At 39.2% G+C, this 15,971-nt stretch overlaps 1 protein-coding gene across 1 annotated transcript in view; it reads left to right on the forward strand.

Annotated features, from left to right (window-relative positions):
• LOC124798936 (SLIT-ROBO Rho GTPase-activating protein 1-like) overlaps positions 1–14,759 on the forward strand; it is a 659,943-nt gene extending 645,184 nt beyond the window's left edge. The window contains exon 16 of the mRNA XM_047262471.1: positions 13,708–14,759. Within this exon, the coding sequence (XP_047118427.1) occupies positions 13,708–14,487 (780 nt within the window). The 3' untranslated portion in view covers positions 14,488–14,759. The remainder of the gene's footprint in view (positions 1–13,707) is intronic.
• Positions 14,760–15,971: the final 1,212 nt, after the last annotated feature.

A 15,971-nucleotide genomic window follows, 5' to 3' on the forward strand; every position in this document is an offset into this window, starting at 1 on the left:
CTGAAGTCCTCGCTGACTTATCCGACCTGAAGTCCTCGCTGACTTATCCGACCTGAAGTCCTCGCTGACTTATCCGACCTGAAGTCCTCGCTGACGTACCCGACCTGAAGTCCTCGGGTAATCTTAGGAGGCAACCTGTACCGTGGTGGAGCAATGAGTGCCGCTCTGCAATGCAGGACAGATGTGTGACTCTTCAGTGTTTTAAGCAGTGCCCAACAGCAGACATCCTCACAGCCTTTACAGTAGTGAGAGCCGAGGCTTGACTCGTAATTGAGGAGAGAAGGAAAGATCATGGCGAGCATTTCTGAACTCCTATCAACAGTTCCACTTGTTCTAGAAAAGTACAGAAAGGTATCAGAAGGATTTTTGGTAAACAGCAATAGCAGCAGTGCCCAGAGACATTGCACAGATGATGGCAGAGCATTTTCAACAGCTACTGCCAGTGCCAGCCAGGATCTGGCAGTTCTCCGACCATGCAATTGTGGAGAGAGGCAAGTAGGACTTCTGATCAGACAGTTTTGAGTCTTACAACTGCTCTTTCTCCATGTAGGAGTCGGAATCAGCACTGTCGGAGACTCGTGCTACTTCACCTGGTCACAACCAAATCCGATACTGCGTGCTTGGATATTTGCCAGCAGCATCAAAGAAAATCTGCCTCGAATGTTTTAATTTGACGTAGCAGACATGCCTCGTTCACAGCTCATGGAGAGAGGCAAATTGATGAACGAAGGGAGAAAGACCATGGAGCGAATGGTAAACCGAGGTCTGGTCTGGTCTGGTTGTTAGAGACCAGGCAACTCCTTATCCGCTCTCACTGTGGGTTCAGGAGATTTTGGTCCACTGTTGGCAGGGTGACCCTGCTAGAGATGGCTGTTCGGAAGGCTTTCCTAGGTAAACATCGCTGTCTCTGTATATTCTTTGATGTCAGCAAGGTGTATGACTCTATTTGGAGACACAATATTCTAGAGAAACTCCATCAGTGGGGCTTCAGTGCCCACCTCCCCACTCTCATATGGTGTTTCCTGTCTAAGCAGTCTTCTAGGTCCTGAGTTGGTGTCACTCAGGGCAGTGTTTTTAAGTGCAACCTTCTTTGCTATAGCCATAAACAGTATCACATCTATGGTAAGAAGTCCTGTACGACACTCCTTATTTTTCAGTTTTCTGTTCCTCTTCCAGTGTTGCAACAGTGACTTGTCAGTTGCAACTTAGAGTGCAGAGGTAAGGAGTGGGCTGCAAAGACAAGTTGAGAGAGAGAGAGAGAGAGAGAGAGAGAGAGAGAGAGAGAGAGAGAGAGAATGTGTGTGTGTGTGTGTGTGTGTGTGTGTGTGTTAAAATCATTCTTGCCGTATTCTTAGTTTCCCTGAAGTGCGTGTAAGCATGTAAGTAGTTACACGGCTGAGAAACCTGACACCCAGAACCCAGAAGATACTAAATATCATAAAGTGCTTTAGCGCCAGGTCTTGAGGAGTGGACAGGGTGCATTTGCTGCTGTTTTATAGAGCTTTCATGCGTTTGCAGCTAGACTATGGGTGCACAGTGTATGGATCAGTGAGGCCTTCTAATCTGAAGATCATTGACACTATCCACAATGAGGTGGCTTAGGCTGGCTATGGGTGCTTAATGGAACCATCCCCATACGCAGTCTCTGTACTGAGGCTGGGTAACCACCGCTCACCATCCAACAGCAACTTCCTGTGGAGTGCCACGCATATAAGTTCCTGGCAGCTCCAAATTCACCTGCAAGCCACGTTGTTGCTCATTCGTCTTTGAATACATTTTCTCCAATTGGCCATGAGCAACAAGGCCGTTTGGGATCCACCATGTGCTGCAGGCACTGGATGTGGAGCAAGTACAACCCAAAATCAAGGATTTTAACTACTCACCCTGGTTACAGCAGAGAGTAATTTCAAATTTAGTGAATTACAATATGATTTTAATACATTATTTTGTAACATTTTACCTGAGCACCACAACTCTTCTGCTACCATTATAGATGGATCTGAACAGAGGGACTCTGTTGGTTGCTATGTCCTTTTCCCTGACTGTGAATTCAAGATCCGACTGCCTCAAGACTTGACTGTCTATGATGTTGAATTGTACACGATCTTGCACTCACTGGAGTGGATGAGACATGCTTAGAGTGCTTAATTCCTCATGAGTTCTGATTCTCTGAATGACCTTCACTCTCTACAGTGCTTGTAACCAGAAGATAAAGTAGTCCAGAATATCCAGGACAATCTCCTCCAAGTACAAAGGCTGGGGAAGGATATACCTATATGCTGGGTACCAGGCCACATGGGTATTGCCAAAGAGGTGTGTCACGATCCTCATTTAGTTCAGTGTGCCATTCCCCTACTAGCTGTCGCCTTGCTGTCGCCTTGCTGTCGAAGTGGAGAGTCATGTTGTTGGGAAGACGAGTGGTTAGAAGTGACAGATAATAAGCTGCATCTAATGAAATCCACAATGCAGCCATGACTTATCTTCTTCCTTGCCACGTGGATGGGATGAGGCTCTCCTTACTCATCTTCATACAGGCCACAGCCCTATGATGCACGGCTTGTTGCTCCAATGAGAGGACCCTTCAATGTGTTGTGCTTGTGTTGTACAGGTTGCTGTGGACTGCATTTTCAGACCAGAGGGCAGTGGCAGATTTGCCAGCAGACCTTCTCTTGATATTAAGTGATGTTTAAATGAATGTGGCTAGAGTTTAAGGTTTTGTGGTCTGCCCTCCTTGTTCCCAGTACTACCGTTTCCTAATATTGCACTAACTTTGATGTCTGGATTACTTTCTTCAGTATTTTGTGTATCCTTTGTAATTAGCTACACCATCAGCGTAAGAGCTGTTCATGATTGACAGATAAATTTAACTGTTTGATATACAAAATACATTTATTCCTTGAGAAATTGATCTTTGTAGGCTTTTGTGTGAACTGAGTTACTTTTGTTGCTAAACAGTTCTCATCTTTATTTTAAGGGCATTCTTAATCTGTTGGTTTTTCGTTGACATCATGAGAACAGTCAACATAAATCCAGTTCAGTGGTTTCAGCAATTGATTGAAATACTAAGTTTTTTACTTATTGACTTCTCTTTGAATTCATACTTACAAGGGAACCTCCCCATCGCACCCCCCTCAGATTTAGTTATAAGTTGGCACAGTGGATAGGCCTTGAAAAACTGAACACAGATCAATCAAGAAAACAGGAAGAAGTTGTGTGGAACTATGAAAAAAATAAGCAAAATATACAAACTGAGTAGTCCATGTGCAAGATAGTCAACATCAAGGATAATGTGAGCTGCGGAGAGCCGTGGTTCCGTGGTTAGCGTGAGCAGGTGCGGAGCCTGGTTCAAGTCTTGCCTCGAGTGAAAATTTTAGTTTTTTTATTTTCGCAAAGTTATGATCTGTCCGTTCGTTCATTGACGTCTCTGTTCACTGTAATAAGTTTAGTGTCTGTGTTTTGCGACCGCACCGCAAAACCGTGCGATTAGTAGACGAAAGGACGTGCCTCTCCAATGGGAACCGAAAACATTTGATCGCAAGGTCATAGGTCAACCGATTCCTCCACAGGAAAACACGTCTAATATATTCTATACGACACTGGTGACGGCATGTACGTCACCTGACAGGAATATGTTGTCAACCCACCTAACTTGTACAATTGGCGAATGGGTGAAAAGATTCTTCTACCTTGCCCGATTTAGGTTTTTCTTGTGGATGTGATAATCACTCCCAAAAAAGTGATGAAAACATAAGAGTTTGTCACATAAACTGCAACAAATGAATGCAACAGTTTCACAGTCGCACAGTTTTCCCTGTGCTCTGTCAAAACATATGTTTTTAATGTTTTCAGATATTTCTGTGTGTAGACCATCAGTTACCTCGCATCGGATGGACAGATGATAATTGTCTGAAAATAAAAAATTAAACTAGTCACTCGAGGGAAGACTTGAACCAAGGACCTCTTGCTCCGCAGCTGCTCACGCTAACCACGGGACCACGGCACTCCTGAGCCCACATTATCCTTGGTGTTGCCTATCTTGTGCATGGGCTACTCAGTTTGTATATTTTGCTTATTTTTTTTCATAGTTCCACACTTATTCTTCCTATTTTCTCGATTGATCTGTGTTCAGTTTTTCAAGGCCTATCCACTGTGCCAACTTATAACTAAATCCGAGGGGGGTGCGATGGGGAGGTTCCCTTGTTAGTAGATTTTTAAAAATCCTGATCAATAGCAACACAACTTAAGGAATTGCATGTTACTTTCAAAATGCTGTTAACTATTGGTTATTAGACCTGTCCATAAAGCTGTTAGCAGTGCAGTGGATGTCACTGACTAATTAGGAAAAGTTTGAGGAGTTACACTGAAAGATAAATACCGATATTACTGATTGCAATAATTTTAGTAAAACAATTTTAAAAAAAAATTGTATTAAAATTACCAGTAACCAATTTTTTCAGTTTTACTGTCAAATATAGCAATAGAGTTTGAAGACGATTTGTGGAAAGATTATTCCCTCCTAAAGCCTGATGTACAGTTACTATTACACTGAAAGTGTTACACCATGAAGTGCAGTATTTATCAAACTTTGTGAATATGTTCATCTCACGTGTATTAAATGATAAAACAGTCATTCCATTGTCATCAACATCAATATAAGCTTTAATCTCCCACAACCATGAATGCATCCTTGTATTTGTTGTTGCGTGGTAGGAAAAGGTTCCCGAATGTCATCTTGAGGAATGTATTATAAGCACATGCTAAGTTAGTTATGGAGATTGCTGGCTAGAGGATCGTATGAAAGTACATGTCCCTTCCTTCACATCTCGGATGTGTTCTATGGGCAACAAATGAGGGGACTGGCCGGACCAATCAGTGATCACAATACAATTCTCAAGGTGTGCATTGCGTGAACTGCAATGTAGAGTATTGCACTATCCTGCTGGAATACACATTTTTACCCTGGTCATAAAGGGTATCATTCTTGGCACATTCTGGTGAAGCAGCATTCAACATCCCATCAATATTTACCAAGTCAACAGTTACCTTTTGTAATATCCAATTGTTTTTACCACCACAATTCCAGGTGCTCCAGAGGTATCGGTCTAATGGAATCGTTGCTGTGTTTGTCCTTTTAGCAAGTTGTGTAAGGACATGATGTCATTGATCTGACTGCTACAGACAGAAGTGAAACTCATTGGTAACTGCCACAGAATTTCACTGTTACAAGTTGACTTGGCCCTATGCCTTGCAAGTCTCTTTAGACTCTGGTCAGTGTCAGTGGTAAACAACACTTGGAAACTAGAGATTTCAGCCAGCTTCCAGTAATTTGTTCCTGACAATTTGTAGTGGTACTGCTTGTAGCCTACACCCGAATTTCAGCTCTTGTCATTTGTCTACTCATTGAAGACAATCAACCGTGCTGTCTTCTTGAGGTAATCCTTCTGGAAGAACCTGTCTCTATGCATCTTGCCACATTGTTGTTCAGAGTCCCTTTCATTAACACTCATTCTGCAGTCATTACACTAAGTGTGATCTGTCAGTTTGATGCTCTCATGTCCCTCAAAGCAATAATTCAACCTTTCTCAATCTCCGAAATATGGCGATAATCTTCAAAGTGCACATTCTCTGGCCCTGCCATGTTGCAAACTCTGCCAGATAAGCTTCTCTAATGTTAGACTCACTCAACAGGCACCTTGTAGTCACACCATTCTTCATCCATGGGAACAGTGTCCTTCTGTACTGAAAATAAGCTCACATTAGATAAAATTTTAATCAATGTGTGCAACAAGGCAGAACTAATGGAGTATTGGTTTGGTAGCGTTCAATCAAGGTGTTCACAGTGTAAAGCCCCGTTTGTGTGAGTGACTGTCTTGTCTCAATCAGTAATTTGTGGCAAATTAGACTGCTGCCGTGCTCCTGGCATATTATTTCCTCATTGAGGCTCACTTGTCACCAGTGGTTTTTTGTTTACATGTGAGCATCAAAACTGTGTGTGTTGAAAGAACAGAATGAGATTGCAAGGAACCATTCTTCTTACAAAAGTGAAGATATAGTAACATAATTAAGAAATTAACAATAATGGTAGAACTTATTAATGACCAAATCAAAACCTGTACTGTGCTTTCTTAACAAGGGTAATGTGATAAATTCTTCACACCACTGGTAACTGGAAAAATACAGAAACTGTCATCCAAATGTTAGAATACATCATTTTGATGTGTTCCATTAGACGTTGTGCAATTTGATTCAGTTCCTTGTCACCTCTTTATATCCATGACAATGACAATACTGTGCTGAGCATCTTCACCGGCTGCATTGTTATTGCTTTTAAACAAACTGTTCCACAATTCTAACATCTTTTAAAGAACATCAGAAGTCTTTTCATATTAATAGACTATATATTGACATCAAACATCAGTGGCTTCTGTAAGTCATAATGTCACAATAAGTTTCTCTACTCAGAATGATTGTTAAAAGAACATTTCATTTGTCTCTTTACATCATTTAATGACCAAAATTGTTTGTGTGTCTTCAAAGTATGTTGACAATCTCTGGAACTTACGTAGAGTAAGAAAAATCTGCAGAAGCAGCGGTGTGTGTGTGTTGGACAATTAATAAACATAAGAAGCCATTTTCAGACTCAGAGATAATAAAAAAGTGAGTGTTGGAAGTGTCCATGGCACTTTTTGAAGATAGGAAGGATATTGTTGCTGTAATTCAACGTATTTCATTGTCGGTGAGAAATAATATGAAAAGAACCGAAGTTTTGGCTGCTGATGATAAAACTAATTTGCTCAAACTTCTGCTAAATGTGCCTTGCTACACCATAACACTAGATGAATCGTACTATGTTGTTGATGAAGAACAATGTCTGTCTATTTCATGTAATTTTTGGATATTTAAAGTAAAGAATTTAGGGAAGAATTGATAAAAGCATTGTCGTTGGTAGGCAAGACTTGCAGGGAAGATTTATTCAAAACTTTCGATGACTTAATGACAAAATCAAACATAAGTTATGATAAAATGGTTCCTCTTTCAGCTGACAGGGCACCAGCAATGATGGGGAAAGAAAAAAGACCAGTAAAGAGAATCCTGGGCTACTACTATCTTATCAGTGCACAATTCACCAGGCAGCCCTTTGTGGAATACTTAGTGTGACTCTGAAAGACTTAATGGACGGGTTGATATATGAGGTCTCGTCCTGGTCTTTAGCACAAATAGTTACTGAGCATGATTCAGCACTTGCTGACTTATTGTAGTGCAGCAATTTTCGTTGACTAAATAAAGGTCAAGTGATTGAATGCCTCCCCCCCTCCCCCCCCCCCCCCCAAATAAAAGAAGTAGTAACATCATTCTTCAAAATGTTGGATTTACAAGAATCATGAAACCGTTTGGAAAGACAGTACACTAGCTGTAGCTTTCTCAAATGTTCTGAAACATTTAAATGCACTCAGTACTGAACTACAAGGAAATGAGAAATTAGTACGTGATCTGATACCGAGTGGGTCTTCTTTTCATTGCATACCGAATATCTTTGAAAAAAGCGTTGCAAGTCAAGAATGTTTTCATTTCCAACAATTTTTGGATATAAAAATAATTCTGAAATAGACATTTCAGCATTCTCAAATTTTATTATGGGTTTTAAGAAGGAATTTGCAGCAAGATTCCAAGACTCCACTCCAGTGGTAGAGTGGATGAATGTGGCTGTGAAGTTGTTCTCTCTTTCAAAGCCTTTACTCCAAACAGAGATAATAGACTTGCAGGAAGACATTTTCTTGCTGATGTACGAAACTGCATCCACTGAAGAATTCTGGAGTAATACATACCAGAAAAAAAAAAAAAAAAATAAAAAATAAAAAAAAAATAAAAATTGCTGTTTACCTGGCTTCTTTGTTGGGTTCCACATATATTTGTGAAATTTCACTCTCAAAAATGAATTTTTTTAAGAACAAGTATCGCTCATGATTAACAGCCACCCACCTTGAAGACACTATTTGCGTAAGCTGCTTTCTATGTTAACATAACTTAAAGAAACTTCCTCAGGACAGCAAATGTAATTTTTCCCATTGACTTTTTGATACAAATATGCATGTCTAATGTATTTAGTATTTTGTGAGTGAAAATAAAAAAAAAAAAAATACTGAATATACATTTTTTTTTCAATACAAATATGCCTATCTATTGTATTTCATATTACTTTGTGAGTGAAAACTAAAATTAACTATTAGCAAGGAATATGAGATTTTTCTTCTGGACCTCGATAAAAGTTTTTGAAAGTATACAGACCATATCTAAAATTACTTGCAGATCCCTGCTGTAGGAAATGTGTGCTTACAGACTCATCAAACAGTGTTCAGAAGGCATTGAATAATGTCTTCTAACTGTATCTTTTATATATTGTTTTCTTTCTAAATGCCAAATAACATTTGAAAATTATGTTTCTCATTCAATAGACATGACTTTTTTCACCATTGAAACAGTTTCCAATAAACATTTATATTCTTACTTATGCCCAACATAGACTTTTTCTTTAATGAGGTACTGTTAAACCTAATTATTAAACCCTCAAGCAACCTTTGCAGTGCATCTTGAAAACAAAGCAAATGATAATACACTGAAACACAAAAGAAACTTCTATAGTCATGTGTATTCAAATACAGAGATTGTAAATGGGCAGAATGTGGTGCTGCAGTTGGCAATGCGTATATGACAACGTGTCTGGCACAGTTGTAGATTGGTTACAGCTGCTAAAATGGCAAGATATCAAGATTTTAGTGAGTTTGAATGTGGTGTTATAGTTGGTACACGAGCGATGGGACCCAGCATCTCCAGTGTGGTGATGAAGTGGGGATTTTCCTGTACGAGAATTTCACAAGTGTGCCGTAAATATCAGGAATGCGGTAAAACAGCAAATTTCAGACATCACTGCGGCTGGAAAAAGACTCTGCAAGAATGGAACCAACAACGACTGAAGAGAATTGTTCAACCTGACAGAAGTGCAATCCTTCTGCAAATTGCTGCAGACTTCAATACTGAGCCATCAACAAGTGTCAGCATGTGAACCATTCAACAAAACATCATCGATAGGGCTTTTGGAGTTGAAGGCTCACTCGTGTACCCATGATGACCGTACGACATGAAGCAGCCTGGGCCCGCCAACACCGACATTGGACATGTTTATGACTGGAAACTTGTTGCCTGGTGAACAAGTCTCGTTCCAAATTGTATCAAGCAGAAGGACTTGTACAGGTGTGGAGACACCTCATGAATCCATGAACCCTGCGTGTCAGCAGGGGACTGGTGAAGGCTCTGTAATGGTGTGGTGCATGTGCAGTTGGGATGATATGGGACTCTTGATACGTATAGATAAAATTCCAACAGGTGACATGTACATAAGCCTCCTGATTGATCATCTGCATGCATTCATGCCCATTTCGGCAATTCCAGCAGGACAATGCGACGCATCCAGAATTGCTACAGAGTGGCTCCAGGAACACTCTTCTGAGTTTAAATAGTTCCGCTGGTCACCAAACTTCCCAGACATGAACATTATTGAGCATATCTGGGATGCCTCCTTGCAATGTGCTGTTCAGAAGAGACCTCCACCCACCCGTACTTCTATGTATTTATGGAAAAGCCTGAAGGATTGATAGTATCAATTCCCTCCAGCACTACTTCAGACATTAGTCGAGTCCATGCCACATCGTGTTGCGGCACTTTTGTGTGCTCGCTGGGGCCCTACATGATATTAGGCAGGTGTACCAGTTTCTTTGGCTCTACAGTGCATAAAATTAGGAAGACATAAAACACAAGAAATTGCAAGTAGAGAATGAAAGGCTTGCAGAATTTGCTTGAGGGAGCAATGGAAGACTGGATTCAGTGTGTACGCCACACTGGAAATCTGCAAGGTTACTTTCTTAAGCAAGGGATCTGAGAAAAATTTGTTGAAAGCATTTTTATTGCTTCAGATGATTCCTTGGATAGTGAATCTTCAGAACCTGACACTTAAACAGCAGTAAATGCATTAAATGTTATGTTTCTTGTTCCTTGCATCTCTCAAAGCTGTAAATGCCGTTTCCTTTCTCTGCACCCTTTCCTGCCATCTTCCCTTTCCTCTTTCTCCCAAAAATGTGTCATCATGAAGTGCAACAGTTACAGGTCGTGCACTATCTTTGCTGGTATGATTGTTGACATTACCTTAGGGAGCACAAGACCCATGTTTTCTGCTTTGTACCTTAGTTTCAAAATAACATACAAAGCTAAGAAATGATAAATATTCACATAATCAAAGCTGACATAGCTTCATAATAAATTTTTTAATTACATAATAATAAATTAGTTTGGAGAGGACTGTCGTTTCACTACAGTATTTTTGAAAAGTTTTCTTGATGTATTGTTTCGCAGTCATAATAAATTATTTAAGTCACAGTCCGCGTCTGGCTATAAAATCTTTGTTGCAATGAACTATATGTCAATTTTGGGTATCATTTCTTTTTAAAGAGACCGTCTTGTTATGCAGTGTGTCCCAGGCAGCATTGCATGATGACATATTTTGCTAGGCTTGGCTCGACATATATAGAGTGAAAACTTCGGACAACTAAGGTGTGCAGTGAGGTGACTGGTGGTAGACGCATGCAGAAAAGGTGGAGGGGTATGTTCTACATTTGCCCCTGCAACTGCCATTTCCAGTGCTCCATAGTGTAATATAATTTTTATTACAAGGTATTTACCTGTATGAGTACATACAAGTGCACCTCTTGTCTGGTGCAGCCAGGACTACCAAAAGTTTCTGTGTGTCAAAATAAGCAGCAAAAAGACTGTGATGACACACTCTTACTGTTGGCACATAACACTACAAGAGGAACTTAGTGCAAGGCTTATAGTCTTACACAAATGACTCAAGTGCTAAATTTTGCATAGCAAATATAATATTAATGCTGATTTTTGAGTGGCAAACACTTTTGATAGGTTACAGTTAATAGCTGGGCCATATATTCGCACCTTTTCTTGATTTGCATAATCTGCTAGGTCTCTCTTGAAACCAAGTAAAGTAAAATTGGCATTGCTATGGAATTAGACCAGAACGAACTGGGATTTGAAAAAAGAGAAGCTTTTCTTCATAGTGCTGTGATTATTAAAATTATTGGCTTGTGTTGCTAACTGGATTGGGGGGGGGGGGGGGTTGTAGATGGAGACCAAAGCTTGTGTACAATACGCAGGTTTAAATGGGTGGAGGGTGAAGTAGTTTTGCAGAGGTGAAGAGAAGACCACAACCACCGCCACATAGAATTCAGAATTTTTCCTTGAGCACTTCTCAGCTCTCCCTCCCAGTCTGACACATAGTAATAGTTATGCAACCTTTCTAGTTTCTGCATGTTTTTGTCACATGTTTTACCTAATAAATAAATATTTCTCTCAGGTCTATTCTGTGTAATTTTAAAGGTCAACTCAAAATGGTTGATTTTCCCCATAATTTATAACCATTTTCTTAATTTCATTGCATGTGAACTTTTTTCCCCCCTCCACACTTTGTGTTCTTCAATACCAATGTAAAACATGGAGTGTTTATGTTCTTAAATCATTAATAAAAATTATGAATTTTACCAGTTTAATTTTAATTATGGATAAATTTAATGCCTTGTCCATAAAGTTAAGTAACTGCTCTGTCGTAAGGAGGTTGCAGTCTGCGAATGCTGTAGCTGTAGACAGTGACACTGCATCCAGGAGAATTGTCATTCATGAAATATACAGAAGTACAAATGCACAATTGTTAAAATTTTCTGAACGGTCTTTACTAATATTCACAACTGTGCTCTCTTCTCGGCTCTGTATATTCTATTTTCATTGGTTCTTCTGTTGGGCAATTTATTCCATTAATTGTGCAATCTTCAGAGCTTCCAATCCTGTCACCTGAATGTTGTTCCTTGTAGGTCAGCTTATCTTTTCCTCTAGGCAACTACCACATCTGTTTTCTTTAGCCCATTTCTTTTTATTCATGAAATTCAGGCTTTACTGTCGTACACTTCACTGGCCTGTGTGCTAGTGTATTGCTGTTGGGTGACAGACACTTCTTATTTGCAGTGGTGAAATATAAACATATGTGTATTAGGCTTGTCAAATATCACTATTCATCCCTGTTAAAAGTTCTTGCTTCCTAGGTAAAAGCTGTCAAAGCCGTCGTACGTGCTCAAAGTCCTAGCACCTGTATTGTTCTGAAATTAGATTCTCTCTCTTATGACAAGTTTGTTTGCACCAAATGATTTCAGATACACTTTCCATTGTACAATAATGAGTGAGCAAATTCCTTGATTTGTTATGCAGCATAAAATGTGATTACCAAGGTAAACTGTACTGGCGTATTGCAGGCAAATTTCACCTATCTGGTCTGATAGAACTCTCTCTCTGCACTCAGGTTTATATTTTATCTGCTTTTCGAAATTAGAATCTTGTACCACAAAATATCATGATCATGATGTTTTGGTTGTTAGTGTTAATCAGTTCATTGTTTGCCTTCTGTGTTTGTAGGTGTTCATTGTGCCATTGATTGCTTAGTTAGAACAAATCATATGTATCAGTCTTTCTATAAGAAGAAAGAAAGGATAATTCTAAAAATTATTTTCATTATTGGTATTTAATCAGCATAGGAGAAAACTAATTTACTTCTACTGATGAATGTCCACAAATTACAGAAAGTTATTCATTTTAAGTATATGTATTGTATGATTTAAATTAATAAATAAGTTATAAGGCATATAGTATCTTTGAGTTTATTTGCTAGACATGAAGGCCTATATCACAGCACCAGGAGGAGTTGACAAATGTCTGCTGATCCTCAATGAGAAGGTGAGTTAGCAGAAAGTAGCATTTCTGTCCAAATGCTCCGCTTAACCTTCTAGTATATGCTGGGTGATACTAACTGAGTTAACTATGCTTTCAATTGTCATCACATTGGTGTAGCCCATGGAACCTGCAGTAACACTTAACACTTACAGCAAATAATGCAGTTGATTAATTATGTAGTTTTGTCAACGAAAGCCAGTAGTTGGCTTTTTAATATTCTCCTTTCTTTTGCTTTCTTCTTGAATGAATAACCTTTTTGAAAATAATTGTAATCATAGGATACTTGGATTTTGTAAATTGAGATAACAGAAATAGTACTTAAAAATGAGGTTTGGTGTTTTCATTATCCGAATTTAAATTAATGGGCATATCCATGTCAAATATTTAAATCACCACCAAAATGTGACATTTGCATGCTGTTGTTGAACCCACCGGTAGTGGTGTTAACAAATATTTTGTGTCTGTGTGTTAAAAAGTCTGCATTGGGTCTGTAGAGTAATATGAACTGTGTAGAATAATATTGTTTCCAGATATACCTGTGATGTGATGTAAGTCTCGCTGGGGGGGGGGGGTTGTTTGTAAGTTTGTACACAACCTCTTTTCAAAGTTTCAAGTTGGTTACCTTCCTTAATGAAATTAAGTTACTGAACCTTGTTGAAATAAGGAAACAAAATGTTAAGCCTTTCATGTAGTGACTTGCATATGTCTTGTTATGCTGAAAGTCAGGTCACAGGACAGAGAAACATATCTTAAGGTGACATTGGATTTGCTGCTTTGTCAGTTTTGTGAGTGTTGTTCTTGAAAATATCTATCAAGCTGTGTAATACCAGATTAAATATTGTTGTCATTTAGTGATGATTTCTATTTATGATGCAGATAGTCAACCAGGTGACTCCAGCAGCAGAAGAACCTCAGGCCCCTGAAGAAGAAAGTACAGAAACGATGGTCCCTGCTGATGTGCGATGCCAGTCACCTCTTCCCAATGTGATACAGACTCCAGAAATGGAGGAAGCTGGTGCCAGTGACAGTGGAGCAACACAGGAGGCCCCATTAGCAGCAAGCAGCCCATCAGTTCCTGTTGCTCCCAGCCTCAGCCCACCAGCTGTTGTTAATTTTTCACAGAGCCGCGAGATTTGGCGCCGCAGGGCTGAAGCGGCTTCTGCCTGTTCACTTACACCTAAGCCTACCCAAGCTCCCTCACCTGTCCCATCACCGTCACCCGTACCGACACTTCGACAGAAACAGACCCCTGATCTCGTGATGGACTTGCCTGACAAGTCACCGTCGCCACCCGACGAAAGCAATCGAAGTACTGGACCGGAAAGTCCAGATATGACCACTGCTGCTGAGCGTTTTGCGAAACAGAACCAGTGCACTCTTAAAAAGAACACAAAGGTCAGTAGTGTGGCATCTGCATGTCCTGCAGCTGGTACCCAGCAACAAACGGATGCACAGACACAGACACAACGTGCACGTCAGGCTGTGTCTCCTGCAACCAAGCCTGCACCACCACCATCAAAACCTCAGGTAAAAGTCAAGCCACAAGTCTTGAGAAAGCCAGTTCTGCCAGCAGCACCAGTTCAACCCTCACCAGAACCCATTCGTAAGGATAGGCCTACCTCTCAGGAACAACATGCAGCTGACTGAAGAGGCTGTAGTTACAGTCTGTTGAATTGGTGCTAAATTGTTTGCACTAATACAGGAATTATACTATAGTCATCCTCAAGATACAGTAAAGATGTACCTTCAGATTTCTTTTAAAAAAAAATAAAACTCTTGCTTTGTGAACTTGGATCCACAGCTGCAGTTATGGCCATGTACAGACAATACTCAACATATATGTAATTTGCAGTGTCTCATGGTGGCCTTGCCAATTGGTGGTGCCTGGTACTCCCTCCTTGCTAAAGTAATATAGTAGTGACATTTATGATAGTATATATATATATATATATATATATACACACACACATATATATCATCCTCTGTTAGTCTGAATAAAAATAAAAGGATTGCAGAGGTTATTAAACATTTTGTGGCAGTGAAGATGTTTGTTACATCAAGATATTTTTTATCCTTAATGTGTGTAATGTTAGTGATGTGGCTGTGCTAGTATTGTGCTGAATTTTTGATGTATGGCTCTTCATAAAGCAATCCCTTTCATAAGCTTTTATAACTTTCTTATTGCTGTCTAACTATGAGTTTATTTGTATTCTCTACCATTAGTACTTTTCATCATTTGCATCCCTGTCATATGTACAAAGGAAAGGAAAGTAACTTTTAACTTTAGTGTTACTATTTCTTATTCTTACTATTCTGTGTAGCATTAATCTAATTCATATTTTTTGGTACTCTTGCTTTTCACATTGTTTCTGATCCTCTTCATGATAATAAGAGAACTTTTACCTTTAAGGTGCCATAAATTTCTCTGTCACAAATATAAATGTGTCACATTGTGCTTGGCTGTTGTAACAAAATTGTAAGCTGTTCGTATCCACTATTTGTAACAGTACGTACAGTACTTCAAAGCAGTTGTTAACATTATATTATGAATGAAAAGTATGTAATGGATATCATCAGTAGTTCTTCAGTGTGGGCATATTGTGAACTGTCATTGGTGAAAACCTCTCTGAGAAAATTTGATCACTCATTTGTTTTAATTCTTGTATCAACATATTTTTCATCTCGCGCAGAGCTTCTTGCTACTCTAGATTTTACAACAGAATTTAGCTTTTTCGGTCTTTCTTTCTTACTAATTAATGAATTTTTTCCAACATTTCTGTCCTTGTTGGTGGGCGAAATTCGATATTTGTGTTCTGTATTGAACAAAATGTGTCTCATGCTTGATGTTGTTTGATAACTATCATTTTGTTATATTAGAGTTATTTTAAAAGACTGAACTTTGTAATAAATATATTCACATAACTGTGTACAATAATGTATGTGCTGATTGTAGCATAAATGTAGGTTTTCTATTGACACTGTTATCTGTGTGTGTGTGTGTGTGTGTGTGTGTGTGTGTGTGTGTGTGTGTGTCTGTGTCTGTCACATTAGATAGAATGACATAAGCTATCTACTATGAACTGACAGAATGGTACTATTAAAATTGTCTGATTTTACAATAAGTGTAGAGT

Source organism: Schistocerca piceifrons, chromosome 5 (genome assembly GCF_021461385.2).
Source record: "Schistocerca piceifrons isolate TAMUIC-IGC-003096 chromosome 5, iqSchPice1.1, whole genome shotgun sequence".
Lineage (NCBI taxonomy): Eukaryota > Metazoa > Arthropoda > Insecta > Orthoptera > Acrididae > Schistocerca > Schistocerca piceifrons.